Source organism: Alosa pseudoharengus, unplaced genomic scaffold, assembly GCF_046254945.1.
Source record: "Alosa pseudoharengus isolate Yale_2024_CS ecotype anadromous, Long Island Sound unplaced genomic scaffold, YU_APseudo_1.1 YU_APseudo_1.1_scf_1, whole genome shotgun sequence".
In the NCBI taxonomy this organism is placed as follows: domain Eukaryota; kingdom Metazoa; phylum Chordata; class Actinopteri; order Clupeiformes; family Clupeidae; genus Alosa; species Alosa pseudoharengus.
The window spans coordinates 48346561-48364671 of NW_027468564.1; the positions used below are offsets into that span (position 1 = coordinate 48346561).

The window sequence follows — 18111 nt, forward strand, 5'->3', positions numbered from 1 at the left end:
TACATTTCCACCACATCTGGTCACATTCACTCTATACTGTAGTCTGTGTCTGCAGAGTAATCCTTAAAACGTCTCTTTGAGCATTCTTATCAGACCTGATAGATAGATAGATAGGTAGATAGATAGATAGATAGATAGATAGAGACAGTAGAAGATCAAAAAATACTTAAATACTAAATATACTAAATAAACTAAATCAAATATCCACATAGTGTAAAGGAATTCCTTTAAGGATGATCAAGCATCGCTTGCACGCTTGCAGTGACAGGGCAGGGACTGAGCCTGTGATTCTGTATGCATTATAAGGTGCTCTATGAGAGTGAGTGTCATGGTGATGGTACAAATTAGTAAGTCCAACAGTGCAAGAATAAAGTCTAGAGACCAGCATACAATAAATATGGACATATAAGAGAATAATGTAGACAAACATGCTGTCCTGGTTATCTCCTATTTCAGGGAAATGAGAGTGCATGACTTTTTTAGATATTATGTTTAAAAAAATATTCATAAGTTATGTTTTTGTTTATTGTGTAATATCAGGAACATTGTAGTACTGTTTTTATTAAAGGTACACGTAGGTTTAGGTCTAAAGTTGTGATATATTTATATTTTACTCTGGTGTTACAGTAAATAGCAAACTTCTCGTGACTTATCCCCCCTGTACACAATGAAAATTATTTTGTTGTGGAGGTGAAGGATTAACAACAGGCAAAAACTCTCCAAAGAGCTATATCTACTAACAAGGTAATGTTTCACGATTCTCACGAGACTTCGCCTATTACAAGTTCGTTTACCATCAAATTGGCTTCGTAAAGGTGAAAATATTGCATAGTGTACCTTTAAGTAAAAGCAAATGAAGCTATAACACCCCACCTGCAGTTCCACTGTTATTACAGAAACAAACAAACAAAAACAAACAAACAAAACAAACAAAGTGGAGGATTTGTTGTTTTGGAACCAAATCCCCTAATCTGTCATCACAGCTGGCTGAGTTTGAGAAAAACAGTAGCACACTCAACAACTCTGCAATCTCTTGCAGAGAGCTCTAGAATTTAGTTTTCATACTCCTCCTGATTACAACCAGACAGACGGTAAGCTGCTTCATTTAGCCAGCTCACTCTTGCGTACGTATTCCCCCTTATGTAACGCCCACTGCAGTGCCTGACCACAGCTAATGCATGATGCCCATCGGGCTTAACGATTGCTGTATTTCCACAGGGCCAGTGCCCCTGTGAGGTAATCGATATAGATTTGAGTGTGTTGCACCTCAATGGCATCGTCCATCTGGTAATCTGTGTGCCCTGACGGGTGTAATCCCACTCTCCTGTCAATCCAAATGGTGTGTGCAGATTAGGTCGCCTGGCCTCCCATCAGCTACATCTGAGGGTGAGATGCATTGGGTGGCACGCAGAAGGTGAATATGGCCTGATGTGCTGCACCCACTAAAGGTGTAGCACCTACTTGGCTAAAGGTGTAGCACTTACTGAGTAAGCAGCCAACATTGAACACTGGGACTAAGGTTGCTTTCACACTTGATCCGTTTAACTACACTGAACTCGAGTGCGATTACTCTTCTGTAGCCCTGCCCCATCTGGTCTCTGTTCACATTATATTTTAAATTGTGCACACAGGTTCATTTGTGTCCATTTTACCAATATCGCTTAGTGACGCTGCAAAAAACAGCAATAGTGTTTATTTTGGAACGGATAGCATTCACACCAAAGCGTTCCACACGGAGTTCCAGCATTCCGTCAAAGTCCTTTTAGGCAAGTCCCTCCACTCGGCGGCCATATACCAACGTTTTATGGGCACTCATCGGGCACAGTCTTTGGGTCGAACTGCGCGTGCGCAAGGCTTCACGACACCAATCTTGCTCCAGCGGCGAGATCACAACACATGATTGGCACGATGTCTTCACAACACACCATATGATTGGCTCAATGTATTCACAACATAGCACATGATTGGCTCAATGTATTCACATGTCGACGTTTTGCCGAGGAAGGGGTGGGATATGTGTAGACAACGGCCATATTGGCGTGACAAACTAGCCCCATGCATTTCTATGGAGTATTTTCTGAGTGCTGTGTCTCCACATTAGAAAGTCTCTGATTCCGTACCCCAGAGCACCATTTTCTGGTGTTCTCTGGCCCGGTCTCGGGTCCGCACCTGAGTTCACTAGACTGAAAATAAACCGAACCAACAGTGTGAATGTGCCCTGAGTGTGTGATGAGATGTTGATCATCCCTGGAGAAAGTGAAAGGTCAAACGTTATTCACCTAAGCATGACAAAATAAAACACAAAACAGGGAAAGAATCAAGAAGTTTTTGGATTTTTTGAAGTATTTCTTTTCAGTTTTTTTTTTTTTTCGTCCTGCACCTGAGATATGCACAATGGCCTTGTCTAACTGAGCAGATCGTCCCTCACACGCTACCATAGCAGTGTATGTGTAGTGTATGTGATGTACCAAGGCTTGGACTCTGCAAGATCTCTGAAGGTGCCCCATGGTATCTGGCACCAAGGCATAACCAGCAGATTCCTTAAGTCCAGTAAACTGACAGTCACTGTGGATTGGACTGGCTTGACCACTTTCCAAGCTTGATGGGATTGAACTCTCGTTCCTGAATGTCATGTTCCCAAGGATTGTGTTCAGTATGGCATTAGGTTGCACCTGACCGCAGCGGGGTGCTACTGGTCGGTTTGTGTGTGCGGCACGTGCTCAGGGTTTCCCAGAGGCTCACTGTCCTGAACCAAACACCGATTTGTTGTTTTCCCACATTATGCGTCCTTAGTGTCATTGCTACCCCAGCTAAACAACTTTCTGTGGTTAATGAAACATCAAAAATTATCTGTAAAAACATCTCCACAAATGTGTTGTTTTTGCACCAAATTAGATGATACTGTGCAAAAATAATAACATGACATGATATGATATAATTTATATAAAGAATATATAGTATATAGTGTCACAATTAATGCTAATCGACCCTCATATACCTCCATTTACTGAGCTCACATCTACAGCTGGGTTGAAGACCATGGTATAAAAATAAACTATTGTTATCTTTCTCTCTCTCTCTTGTGTGATGTGGTGAAATTGACTCAATGATTCAGAAGCGTAAACATTCAGCATGTCATAACACCATAGTCAATAGCACTCATGATCCCCCACCGCCTGTTGAATTCATTTTCACTATTGATCTTCCTTGGGGACTTCTTCATCCGCCTGCCCGACCATCTGAGATGCAGCACTGAGGTGATTTGATAAGTGCTCCCTAATCCCGGATCTCTTCCCCTTCCTCGCAGGGCACTCAGATGCCAAATGCCACCAATCTGCTTAGCGTCGTCAGCCAGGCAGCCAGGCAGGCAGGCAGGCATTGCAGGGCCTGCTTAAGTATATTTAGCCCCTTCTGGACCTTCAGGCCGTAACGCCACTTGAGTCTTGGCCCCCTGCCCGGCCCCACTTACGGCATGCGCCGACGTCATGGACGCCGTGGTCAGGAAGCACAGCAAGCAGGTGGCCATTGTCTGGCATCTACTGCCTTTCAGGTGGGACAGTAATAGACCCTATATGGGGATAAGGTGTGCATGTTAGGACACCAGGTGATGCTGGACACGTCGGGTGTCAGTGTAGCCATGGCGATGTGACAGATGGCAGATGGGTACCTTGTGGTTGTGCCGTCGGGCTTTTTTCTTAACACCCCCCCCCCCATGTAAACATTGGGTGCTTTAATGGGATTTAGGGGGTGGGGGGTGTCTATCTATGTGTGTGTGTGGGTGTGTGTGTGTGTGTGTGTGGTTGGGTGTGTAACAGAGTTCAGTGTAGCAGCTCAGAGGATCAAAGTTGAATTGCTCCTAAGTAGAACAACTCGTCTACATCCTATTTTAGGGACCACCAATATGTTCTCTGTTATGTAATCATGTCTCTAGACTGAGGCCCCAGGTATAGGAGACACTGTCTGACCACCTGTTGTGTTTATCAGACCCAGACATCAGGTCACAATAGTCCAACCCATGTTAACCAGAGACTGATTTGACTGTTTTTGCCATAAGGATGTTCCATTACTATATTGTACTGTTAGTATAAGTGCAAATTATTCAGTGGTGTTTGTGAAAAGCTTGTTTTATTTACAAACCTTTGGCAAATTTGGGATTTGCTCTACAGGTCTGTCTGGCCAAGAGACCATTGAAGTCCATTTCCAAATCGGGCACGCAAATACAATCGCTAATCTGGCATGGGTGTGTGTTTTTTTGGAATTGAGTAAACAACTGCATTTAAAACCTTCATTTATAAGATTGCTGCATTTCTAAAACGATGTATAAGAGTTCATTGCACAAAATTTAAATTCACTGCTAGTTACGCCCCTGCTGGAAGTCTTAAGTCAATTAATCTTTGCCAGACCCACTCTCAATTAAGAAGGGTCTGGTGTCAACGAGGCTATAGATACCCTACCATTAAAGCTAATAAATAGCTGTTGTAGCAATATTTAGTTACTCCAGATATCTTGGTTTATGTGCGTGCATTTTTAATGAGCAATGCACAAATAATTGTGTTGCATAGCTATAGAAATTCACGAGTAATCTTAAGAACAGGACGTTGCTTCAATCCCTGACCTGGTTTGGAGTCTGTGTACTGCCTGTAGATAAACCCGTAGTAAAGTAAGCGAAACAGCTGATAAAATGGGGACAGTTTTGAGCTGGGTAGGCAGGTGTTAAAACAACCATGTGTGCCAAAAGCACCAGGCTGGTGGTGCTCTTTGCATTGCCAGAGATGAGATGTTCTCACATGGACAGATCGCAGAGCCTCTTACCCCGGATGTCCTTCGCCCGTAGCCGAAACACAGCTGTCTCTTTGGCACAACTCTCTCTTTCGCACGTTTTCCTTTTACCTTCCTCTCTCTTTTTGTCCTCTTTCATCCTCTCATCCTTTGTAAATGAAATTAAATGAAGGGAGAATGCCAAAACAGTAGTGCCTGTGGCCCTATGGTGTGTGGTGGGTCAAGGCCCCTGCTGTTTCTAAGCTCCAAGCTATTTGAATCCCGGCTAGTATTGTCTTGGGGATAATCATGGAACAGCACCGACCTCATTTAATTACTGACGTAAAATGGAAAATCGTACATAGAAGGAAAATCGGAAGGAGGAACTGTGGGTATTATTATGATCTTTTTTCTGGAGTGTCAAGTTAGGATCTGTATATTTACTATATCTATATATCTATATTTTTTATATATATATATATATATATATATTTACCCATGTATGTGTCATGACTCATACCACATAATAGACTAACAGCAAGAAACCCAGGAAAGATGAAAAGAGGGCAGACTCAATTTGAGGCCACTGTGTCCAAATTCAGGACAGACTGCCTTCAGACAGACACACCCATTTTAAAGCACTGCTCCACGATCAGACTTTCATTAACCCCCGCCGTATCCCAACCCATCTCTAGACCCTGGGACAAGGCTAACCCAGGGTGCGTGTTCAAAGGCGGTCGTCTGGCTAGACAACCAGCCATGTGCTGCACATGACCTGGAATTGACCATCTAACTTTGAAAAATTGATGGTGGTCGGGTTAAATATTTGATAGGAGGGACACTGCAGATTTGGGGCTGGCTTGGAACAGTGTACCAGATCACAGTACGACAGCCTCAGCCTAGAACAGATGCATCTGTGGAGACTCTCATGGGAAGCCAGTCCGTGTATCTTCAATGTATCTTCATACATCTTCACCCAATCTTCACGTATCCTAGTTAATGATATAAATCTCCACAATGCATGCATACACACAGAACTAGCTATGTTGTATGAATTCTACATTTATTAACACTATCTTAAAAGGTTAGTGTTTCAGTGCATTCAACCTTGCCATTTTCAACCTTTCCCCGTTGTTGTGGAGGCCTCTTTCTGCACACTTCCAACTAAGGCACTCGGCGTCAGTGTTACAGGAGCTAATGGTTTTCGGTGACTCATTTGCATTGCAGAGATTTGAGCCGTGTTTGAGACGTGCAGCTCAACATGCAGTACCTGAGTGTTAGACTTGGCAGGGGGCCGACGCTCTCCACCCATAAAGACCAACAATAAGAGAAGTGAACTCCATGGTTAAGCCATTAGCCCAGATAGCTGCTGTTCCTTTGGCTTTGACCTTCCTCCCTGTCTTCCTCTTCCTCTTCCTCAACTTACTGGTGCACGTCAAGGTCTTTGTAGTGACTATTTAAATGAATAATAGTACAATGAACTATATTAGTGCAATGTCTTTTACAAAGAACATAATAGTACAATGTATTTTACAAAGACATTGAACTGGTACACTGTCTTTTGGACCTGTAAGATGGCAATATTGAAATATGAAAAATGAAAAAGCTAAATCTATAGCACCCCCATCCTACAAATGCACCTACATCGACAATAATCTGGACTTTTGTTGGCTTTCCATTCCCCTATGTTTCTGGAGACATACGGTTGTATGTTATTCTGAGAGACCTAAGACAATGTAATGAAGATGTCTTTGTTTAGAAATGTTTCATGCACAGTGAAGCACGCAATGAAAAAACACAGGCTGCAAGCATAGCTGTAACATTGATCACCACTCCCTATAACGTGATACCATCCGCTCTATTATGTGAGCGTGCACTTGCATGGGTTCACACCCATTAATTGAATTGGACCTCTCCCCTATAATAGATTAATGTTGCATGTCACAATATATCTTTTCAGAGAATCCCTATACAGAATGTACACACTCTCACACACACACACACACACACTTGTTCACACACGCACGCTCGCACATACACACACACACACACACACACACACACACACACACACACACACACACGCACGCACACACACACAGTTTGAGTGCCTCAGCATGCCTAGCCGACGGGGGCAGTCTGAGTCTGCTGCAGCATTACGTCTCCAGTTCCAACACGGCACTTTCAGAGCGTACCATCTGCCACAGCATCACAGGGGGGGGGGGGGATCCTGGCATTTAATACCCTCTTCATCCTGCCTGCAGCAATGCTTCACCCTCTTCCTGGAAATGGTAATCAAACATCTTGGATGCAGTATTACTGACTGTGACTTGCTCAGTTATTGATTTTGCTGCGTGCTGAGGGATTTTGATTTGATTTGATCCACACACAACAACCCCCCCGTCCCTAAGCACTGTGGTGCAGTCCTGGCCCTCCATCTGCCCAGGTGAATAAGAGCAGTAGAGCCGTATGCCGTCAGCATGGACAAACCCCTCCCACTCTTATCGGATTGGCCACCTATCTCTGAGAGTGGCTGACCAACATAACACAGTGTGGGACACCAGCACACACACACGCACACACCAACTCTCTGTCTCTCTCTCTCTCTCTCTCTCTCTCTCTCTCTCACACACATACACACACCCAAAAGGGGTGGGAAACAAGCATGCTGCCAAGGCAGACGGGCATCAGACAATAGCAGCGCAGCCTCAAGGGTGGACGTACGTACGCGCTTGTGATCAAGACCCATACGGATACCCACAAGGAGCCGTCCGGCTAGAGGATATAACCGCGACGTGTGCCGGCACGAGACCGGAGGAATTAGCCAGAGAGGGGGCAAGGAGAAGAAAAAGCAGGAGGACGAGAGAGTCGTGGTCCAGCAGCAGCAGTGGTCAGCATGGAGGTGTGGAGCTCGTCGTCGTTGGAGGAGGACAGCGAGAAGGAGAGCAGCAGCAGCAGCCAGGACGAGGAAGAGGAGGAGGGGGAAGAGGAAGGGCAGCAGGGGCCGGAGGCTGAGGCTCTGTGCAGGGAGCTGATGCAAGGTAACATGGACGGAGGGATCAGAGAGAGAGAGAGAGAGAGAGAGAGAAGGAGATAGCAACAGAACGGAGGTGTGTGTGCAGAAAAACAGACTGGAGAAAAAGGAGGGAAAATCCGATGGAGTGTAGAGGAATGAAGCTGATGGACAGATGATGAGAGGCAGAGAGAGAGAGAGAACGATAGAGAGAATATGGGGAAGAAAGACAATATGAAAGGCAATGATTGATAGATGGGAGAAAGGGAACAGAACAGGAGGTGCAGAGTGAAGGAAAGTCTTTGTTCCCTCTCTGAGGCGAACTAGGCAGTTACTAGGACACCATCACATGGGCAAACAACCATTCAGAAATATTAGGACATTGAATGCAGTAACGGCGTGTGGGTACGTGTCTGTTGCACATCGTTCGTCCTGTTCTCGTCCTCACACTTGCTCTTGTGAAGTGTGACCCTCTTTGCAGGAGCCTGGCTGGCATGCCCAGTTGTGTTGGTTCTCTGTGTGATAACGTCCCTGCACCTGAAGGTCATCGCACTGGCAGCGGCACACAGAATCCCTCTGCAGGGGCTGCCACGGTGATTCATTCACAAGGAGCTGCAGCACTGACATCACACTCGTCTCCATGGAGAGTCTTCACTCTCAGCAGCACGTGGTGGAATAGCAGGAATATTCAAAAATGTATATACTGGTTCTGTCGTCCATTTTAATAATACACAATTATAACCAAAGAGTTCGTACAAAGGAAAAAAATAATAAAATAGGGGAGTAACAAGGGAGTGCTTTCTCCTATATTAATCTTATATTACTGTAATACTACTATTAGTATCAGCTAATAGTGTTTGTGCTGTTTGTGTTGCGACTAGTTGTGTAGCTATATTAAGCGTCTCCTTTTTCGATTGTCGATTGAACTCAATGTAAGTCACCTGGCTACAGCTACATCTATGGCGTCAGCAGTAGACAGATATGGCTGTAGTCGGAGGTGAAGCTCGCGCTAAGCTGCTTATCGGCGCCCACAAACCAACTGGGCCTGCATGGCCGAGCCTGTGTTTGGGCTGCCTGGCTCAGGTGTGCCATGTTTGTGCACTGCTCTTAATCTATCGGACAGGGTCAGATAACCTCAGGGACACACACTAGCCACATTTGTTTCTGGTTAAATTGGACTCTCTCCTTTGTGTTTTTAATGGAGAATAGCACTTGTCTTTGTACCTTACGTTAAGTCAACAACACTGCGGCAGTTTTGCATTTATGTGTGTTTACTTTTCGTTGTGAGGTTTGGACTCTTCTACTTTGCTTAACCATCTTCCCAGCAATAAGTTCAAGAAATATTGTGGAGGTGAAATTATCTCACTTTATATAACATAACATATGGTAGGCTTCTCATGCTGCTGTCATTATTTCTGGTCCAGTTGTTTTCATGGTGTTGTGAACCGTGCATATTTTGGTGTTACCGTTATATAACAAACACAGCAATTCTGTGCTAACATTCCCTCTGTCCAGATACACAAGCAAACAGCACACCTTGGAACTCTATACCATACTTATAGATCATTACATTTTGAGATGGTTTTAATGTACAGGCAGTTCAGCAATGTATGTTTTGATCCCCTTTCTGTCAACTAGTTTGTCTTTTTAAAGCTGCTATTCCACATACACGCCTGTCATAGGCCAATATTCTTTCTGATTTTCAAAATGATTTAAATCATAAGGATAAGAGGATATATCATTATGTGCACTGTCTAACTTTTTTTATCTGCTGAGCAAAAACAGTAGTAGATTTATTTTTCTAGATCTTTCTACAACCTGACTGTCATCCACACTTCATCTCCTAACCAGCTTTGAAAAATCCCTGGTATCTGAGGTGATGACATTGATGAGATCTGTCGCTTTGTGAAAAGGAGAACGCTCATAATAAGAGAGAGAGAGAGAGAGAGAGAGAGAGAGAGAAAGAGACGTGTTCATCTCATCTCAGGTGGGGTTGTGTCCGCATCCTTCCCAGATCATGCCCAGCTATCACCAGGCTGAGTTGTTGAAGAGCGGCGCCAGGGTCATGTTCTGGAAAGCATGAATGGGAGCGCTTTAGTGAAGGAACCTGGAAGAGGCTTTAAGAAGGTGGCGGGAGGTGGGGGAGGGTTAAGCCCAATTAAGCCCATCAGGTGCCCCACCGTGTGTGTGTGTGTGTGTGTGTGTGTGGTGGTGGTGGTGGTGGTGGACGCAGGTTAAAAATAGACGTGCAGGATAAGTGAGCTAATGATTTCATGGCTGCGTAGCTCCATGAACATATTTGTTTTGGTTGGATGTTTTAGCTCTGAGCTAAGCCTGGTGGGAACTGTTTGTACAGCGCCTCTCCCATTTTTGAGATGTGGTGTGAGGAATGCCGTAGTCATCCATTCAGGTAGAATGTACTGTACTGATGTACAGTATATGCTCTGTTTGTTTTATCAAGTAATATTCCTTGATCTTGAGCACTTAAAGTCAGGTTGTACAGTATGCTTTGGCCAAGCTTTAGGGCCAGCATTTTCATCCAGACACATATCTTTCCTTCAGCTGATGATTTAAAGTAATAATCCTACACTTATGGACTCCTCTATGAACAGGGCAAGAGGAGGGTATGCTGGACAGCTGACATGGTCTTGGGTGTAGAGCTTTTGTTTCTGTTTGGACAAATCCTCTAGGAAAGGATTGTCTGATGGTCTGCTCATTTTCGTTCGCTCCGTGGACAACGCAGAGGCCATGTTGGGTTTTCTACGCTAGTATTTGGAGTCATGGATAATGACTATCTGCTCCGCTAGTTGAAGCTGCCTTGAGTAGGGGCAGTTGTAAAGCCTGCGGAGACAACAACCTGCACATGGGGTAATCTCGTTACTCGAGACAGAAGGCTGGGTAGTGTGTCACAGCCATGGCCTCAGAAGCTCATATTGACAGCACTGCTGTGGGGAGTCTTCAAAATGTTGTCTGGGTGAATTCAGGATGGTTTTACACTAATCAGTCATCCTGTGTATGTTTGATGGCATCAAGCTTTATTTTCAAAAATATATTTCCTGTTTAGTGTGCTAAAAAAAAAGTGTCCTTTATTTTTCACTTATATCATTTGTCTGGCAAGACATTGATTTGTACACACTTTACCCTTTTTTCATCAAGTTTGATCCACGTGAAAATAGCTATAGCACATGTATCATATTCATATCATACTTTGGTAACACGTTATAATAACTGCACACTATTAAGGTTTTATTAAGCATTTGTAAACTATTACTAAATGCTTTGTTCCTCATTTGTAAAGCATTGTTCCTACATTGATTCTCATCAGTAAAGCATTTGTACACACAGTTATAAATGGTTTGTTCAGAGTAAATACGCCTAAATCTAAAATATGTTTAATAAATAAATGTTTTTTTCTATATTTAATAAATGAGGAACAAAACATTTAGTAATAGTTTACAAATGCTTAATTAATGCTTGACAGTGTGTAATTATTATAAAGTATTACCCATATTTTTTATAACACTTCCATCTGAATGGAATGGTTCTGAATGGTTTGTAAATGGCAAGAGTGCATTTGTTAACAGAAGGCAATCCGTTTTTAGGGTGTGCGAGGTACTTTAGCACTGACACATACACCAGCTGTCTACTTCTCCCTGAGGGACAGAACTATCATTTTTGTGCCTCTTCTCTTTCTCTCTCTCTCTCTCTCTCCCTCTCCCTCCCTCCCTCCCTCTCTCTCTCTCTCGCTCTCTCTCACACACACACACATACACACACACGCACACTCACTCACTCACTCACTCACTCACTCTCCTCTCTCTCTCTCTTCTCTCTCTCTCTCTCACACACACACATACACACACACTCACTCACTCTCCTCTTTCTTTTCTCTCTCTCTCTCTCTCTCTCTCTCTCTCTCTCTCTCTCTCTCTCTCTCTCTCTCTCTCTCTCTCTGACCCTTTCTCTCTGTCCCGCATTGCAGATTAAACTCACCTCTAAAGGGTACAGTGTGTTTGGCACACACTCAGGCCCTGTGATACACAGCACTGGACTGCTGGGGGGGTTCGTTCCATTTAATCACCAGTGTGTTGACTAATGGGTGTTGGTGCAGACTGCAGAAGGGCAAAATCACTCTTGTGCGCTGAAGCTTTCAGGCATAATGTGTATACTCAGTAAATACAGCCATCGATGTTCTCATAGACCACACTAAACAGCCCTGGACTGATGTCCTGCTGTGTTGGCTATGACTGAGACTACTTCTGCAATTCAATCGTAATGAAAAAAACTCATTAGTCCAATAGCTTGTACTGTATATACTTGTGAATCAAGAAATAACAGTCTTGTTATTATGACCGCCGCACAGCGAAGCGGCGGTCATATAGGTCATATAGGTTTTTTTTTTTTTTTTTTTTTTCTTTTTCGCATGCCCAAATTTCCGTCAATGAATCCCGGGACACTGAAAGACCGGGGTACACGAAACTTGGTGGGCATGTAACCCCACATGGATAGCATGGAACCATCGTTTTTTGTTTTGATCTGTAGCCCCCCCGCTGGACTGGACCCCCCGAAAGGAGGGTAGGGCAGACACAGTTTTCTGTGAATATCTCGAAAACCGTAGGGTTTAGGAGGACCATTTTTTTTTTGTATGTTGATCTCAAGGGGCCATGTCAACCCATTCCATAACCACTCATTTCCTGTATAGCGCCACCTAGTTAAACACAAAAAAGTAAAAATGAGGTGTTGTAATTGAAGGTATCTGTAACCTAACATAGTCAAAACTGCACGAAATTTGAAGTGTAGGATCAGTATGACACCCTCTGTATGCACGCCAAATTTTGTGGAATTCCGTTCATGGGGGGCGACACAATAAATTCATTTATGTTACTATACACCAACTGGCCTGTAGGTGGCCGGAGACAGTTTTCTGTGAATATCTCGAGAACCGTAGGGCCTAGGAGGTCCACCTTTTTTATGTATGTTGGTCTTAAGGGGGCATGTCAACCCATCCCATTACCACTTATTTCATGTATAGCGCCACCTAGTTAAAAATTAAAAAGCAAAACATTTGGTGTTTTCATCACAATATCTCTGGCTGACAAGGTCAAAACTGCACGAAATTAAAAGTGTAGGATCATTATGACACCCTCCGAATGCATGCCAAGTTTTGTGTACTTTCGTTCATGGGGGGCCTTACAATAAAATAATTTATGTGTACATTTAGTGATGTACACCAACAAGGATTCCCAGGCCACTGAAAGACCGGGGTACACAAAACTTGGTGGGCATGTACCCCCACATGGATAGCATGGAACCGTCATTTTTCGTTTTGATCTGTAGCCCCCCCCGCTGGACTGGACCCCCCGAAAGGAGGGTAGGGCAGACACAGTTCTCTGTGAATATCTTGAGAACTGTAGGGCCTAGGATGACCATTTTTTTCCGTATGTTTGCCTCCAGGGGTCATGTTAACCCATTTCATGTGCACACATGTGCACAAACAGATACACACACACACACATACATTCACAGTAATCATACGTATGACACATACTCACACAGTAGACATATGTACGCTTGCATGCACAGACACATACGCAGGCACACACACAAGCATGCACACACACACACACACTCACACACACACACACCCACACACATAACATAAACATAACACAAACAATCAAGAATTTCTCAGAATTATGAACAGGACAGATGGAGGTGGGGTTGTATAAAATTAATTTTACATGTGAAATCTATGAACTAATCATGTTTTGGTACTTGTTGTCTAGCAGATACCAGTGAGAATTGAGTGTGGATAATGCAATTTAGTGAGACAGTTAGAATCATATAGGCCTTTCAGCGTGATTTCTTTTTGTGGAAAAAATGTGCTGGACTGGGCGGCGGTCATATTTTGTACCGCTCTGCGGTACATCTAGTTTAATTGTGTGTATGTCTTGTTAATGTGTCATATGTTGTTGTGGGAGTTCAAAATGCTCATACGACACACACACACATGCCTGCAAAGCAGCAGACTCATGAAATAATCTCTCTGATATATAGGCTGGACATAGGACAGGTGAATTGAAGTTTCTGCTGCTTTGTGGACATCATTGACAGACATCTACAGTATGTCAAGTCCATTCTGAAGGGGCAGGTTCAGGAGAGCAAGACGGCGTACGTCGAGATGGATGACGTTTTGTTTTTAGGCCATGGATAAACAGAGTAACGGAGACCCGTAAACAAGCGTTTAATTGGCGTATGTCTATAAATGGCATTAATCCCATTGATAGACACTCTTCATGACCTGCTTTTAACGCTTGCTGAAGTGATGGAGGGAGGGAGAGAGAGAGAGAGAGAGCGAGAGAGAGAGAGAGAGAGAGAGAGAGAGAGAGAGACTCAAAGGAATTATCCTCCTAATCTGGATCATGATAAGAGAGACTCAGTTCTTGGAGCAGTTTTATGTGCATAAGGGGATATGGCACAGTAACCAGTATGTATACACATTTCCTCACTCCAGTATTCCCTATACCCAAAACAATGGCATGTTTACAGCACACCTGACTAACTCCTCTGTTATTGCTAAGATCAGGTTTGGACCGTAATGTAGTATAATGCAGTGTTGCCGTGTTGTGTAAAGACTGTTGTCCTCCATTAGTGTGAAGCCATGTGGTCTTTTGAACTCACTATGACAAACAGGGTTAGCTTCCCAAATTAGAACAGAAAATTATCTGGGAGACTGACTGAGTGGTCTGTTGGGTTTTTTTTTTTGGGGGGGGGGAACTTACTACTGGACTCCATTCAGACTGATCTGATTTAATTTTGCTGTAAGTTTAAACACAAAACATCTCTCTCTCTCTCTCTCTCTCTCTCTCTCTCTCTTTCTTTCTTTCTTTTTCTCTCTCTCTCTTTTTCTCTCTCTCTCTCTATTTCTCCCTACAGTGATCTGCTCAGAGAGAGTGGGTCAAGTCACCAAGACCTACCATGACATTGAGGCAGTAACACACTTGCTGGAGGAGGTAAGGCATTTTCAGGGACGGATGAGTATCCATATGACGTACATTCAACGTCCATACTATTTGTGGGTGGTGTAAACATCCCTTGGCTATTGAATAACTGGTGCCACTCTCAATCTCCTTCGGATTTAGCCCTTAATAACCAGTTCATTAAGTGGTGCACTCTCATAGTCTGACTTAGTCCTGATTCACGTCTGGCTTCCGTTCAACAGAAAGAACGGGATCTTGAGTTGGCAGCGCGGATCGGCCAATCGCTGCTCAAGCAGAACCGGGAGCTTACGGAACGCAACGAGCTATTGGACGAACAACTGGAGATTGCCAAAGAAGAGGTAAGCTGCTCGGTTAAAAGACAAGCCTTTGACCCCTCCAAATATCCAAGCCCTGGGCCAGTATTGTACGGCAGTGTGTACAGCAGACTTAGGCCTTTTGTAGGTGAACTAGTCGACTTAAACACTCACAAAACCAGAGCACTGACATAATTTTATAACAAGTTCCTTGCCATCTGTCAGCATCTTTAAAGATTGACACAGTCAAACATTGCATGTAATCATCAGAGAATGTTGGACAGGAGACAACACATAGTAGCATTGTTAGGTCAGACTCCGTAGCTCATTCCAGGGCCTGTTATGTAATGTCAATGACCAGACAGGTGTGATGACCAGACAGGTGTGATGACGTGGACCTGTATTTACCCACCAGGGGGCACATTCCCCAAAACCATAGTTGCTAACCTGTTAGCAACTTGTTGGTTGGCAATAGGGAAATTGCTTTGCAACCAACAAAGTTGTTAACTTAGTTAGCAGCTATGGTTGTGGGAAACGCACCCCTGCTTCACTGTGGTCATTTATGTGGCCATTTATGTTGTTCGTTGGATGTGAGGAGATGCATAGAAGAGCAATGTTTTGAGACAGGTGCATTTTGGGCAAGTTTATAGTGTTAACAAGGGGTATGATGGAGGGCATGTTGAGTTCTGTCCACTCACCCGTGTTTGTTCTGTCTGTGGCCCGTGCAGATCGCCCAGCTCCGCCATGAGCTGACCATGAGGGACGACCTGCTGCACTTCTACGCCAGCACGGAAGAGCTGGAATCGGCAGCCGAGGCCCGCACACCGTGAGTCGGACGCACACGCGCGCACACACACACACACACACACACACACACATAAACACACACACACACATAACATCAGGTTTAGGACTACTAAGACATACTGCAGTGATGCTTGGGAAGGTGATGTTATGGATGGGATCAATATAATCTTTACAAGGCTAGCAGGACCCTTTCAATAGAGCCTGGTTAAGCCTGGTTAAGCTACTTCGTGCCCCAGAGAGGTGAACTTTTTCCAGACCAGTATTATACCCAATCCACTGGCATGGTTTCAGAATCGAAAGAGATTAATTATTAATGCTGTACACACAGCAAAATAAATAACGTCACATGTTTCTGTCATTAATGATTGACTAAGTGGAACAGGTCTCTTAAGATGATATCCAAATACCTATTTTGTCTCAAGTTTTTCTCAGAAATGCCAACACCCGACTGGCAAATGTAAATGTGTCTTTATACCCCCCGTGGATGAAATTCCACAAACTTAGCATACCCCCAGAGGGTGTCAGGTTAATCATACACATTAAAGCACTAAAATATTCCATTTCATTTTTTTACCACGGGGGCAAATCACAAATGAGTGGTTATAGGCTAGGTTGATTAGGGCCCTTGAGACCAACATACAATAAACACATTGCCACAGTCTACATTGTGAGCAGTTTATGCTTTGACTACCCCCATGCAAGCAAACCATATTACAAGTGTGATCTGTTACTTTACTTTTAGCCTTTGTAAACCATGCACTTTTAGCACGTTTAGTTTGTGATTACATCGGTGAGTCATTATTTTGGACAGAGTTCAATAATAGGCTATTGTAGCATTTTATCTTTATATCATCTTTATGTAGAGAGGAGCGGGGCATTTTGAGCATAGTTGAATATTGGGCGGGGCATGTCCCCCTCAAAGTTTATTATGATTACAGCTTTGCCTTAATTCTAAGAGGACGATATTGTAAAGTCATGGGTTGAAGTCACACATGTGTAATGGCGTGTCTGTTCAGGTTGAAGAGAAACGATTCGTCGTCATCCTCACTCGGTCACCTCATCCAGTATGACTTCCTGCAGCAGAAACTCAAGGGCCTGGAGGAAGAGAACCTCAAACTACGCTCGGAGGTGAGTCCACACACACACACACACACACACACACACACACACACACACACACTACGCTCGGAGGTGAATCAGCACACACACACACACACACACACACACACACACACACTACGCTCGGAGGTGAATCAGCACACACACACACACACACACACACTACGCTCGGAGGTAAATCAGCGCACACACACCTATTACCTGTGCAAACACATACAGTGAACACGCACACACACACACACGCACGCACGCACGCACACACACACACACACACACACACACACACACACACACACACACACACACACACACACACACACACACACACACACACACACACACACACACACACACACACACACGTACAAACACACACTAACACATGCCCTACATTATTATGAGAGTGCCCGTTGTGATGAAATGACCCCTGCCTCTCCCACCACAGGCTCACGACCTGACCTCCGAGACCACCGACTACGAGGAGAAGGAGCAGCAGCTGATGATGGTGTGTGTGGAGGAGCTATGTAAGTCCATCCCTGCCTGCCCGACACCCTATCAGAACACTCATGCAAATCAGCCACATCCTCGCCAGCACACCTGGGATTTTCGATCGCCTTACTTACTGCCCCTTACAATAGCCAGAAGTCAAAAACTGACCAAACATGATATTCACACTACTTAATACGTATGCTGTAATAATACTCACCTTAGTGTAGGCAATATATGACTATAATGACATTATAGGATCATGAGGACTTTGATATTGCTCACTGATATTTCTCTCTCTCTCTCCCTCTTTCTCTCTCTCTCTCTCTCTCTCTCTATCTCTACGATAGCCTCGGTAAATAGGCAGGTGGTGGATCTGTCTGACGAGCTGGCCCGTAAGGTGGAGGACTCGCTCCGACAGCAGGAGGAGATCAGCTCTCTGCTGGGTCAGATAGTCGACCTGCAGCAGCGCTGTAAAACAGTGAGTCTCTCACACACGCACACGCACATACACACACACACACACACACACACACACACACACACACACACACACACACACACACACACACATACACACACACACACACACACACACACATAGATGTACACAGTCACAAAATGTAGTGTTTGA

At 44.2% G+C, this 18111-nt stretch overlaps 1 protein-coding gene across 1 annotated transcript in view; it reads left to right on the forward strand.

The window, feature by feature from the left end:
* Positions 1-18111, forward strand: part of LOC143131240 (trafficking kinesin-binding protein 1-like) — a 40051-nt gene that overhangs the window by 13718 nt on the left and 8222 nt on the right. The window contains exons 4-9 of the mRNA XM_076290733.1: positions 14708-14784; positions 14994-15110; positions 15794-15891; positions 16889-17000; positions 17437-17515; positions 17828-17958. Of these exons, the coding sequence (XP_076146848.1) occupies positions 14708-14784; positions 14994-15110; positions 15794-15891; positions 16889-17000; positions 17437-17515; positions 17828-17958 (614 nt within the window). The remainder of the gene's footprint in view (positions 1-14707; positions 14785-14993; positions 15111-15793; positions 15892-16888; positions 17001-17436; positions 17516-17827; positions 17959-18111) is intronic.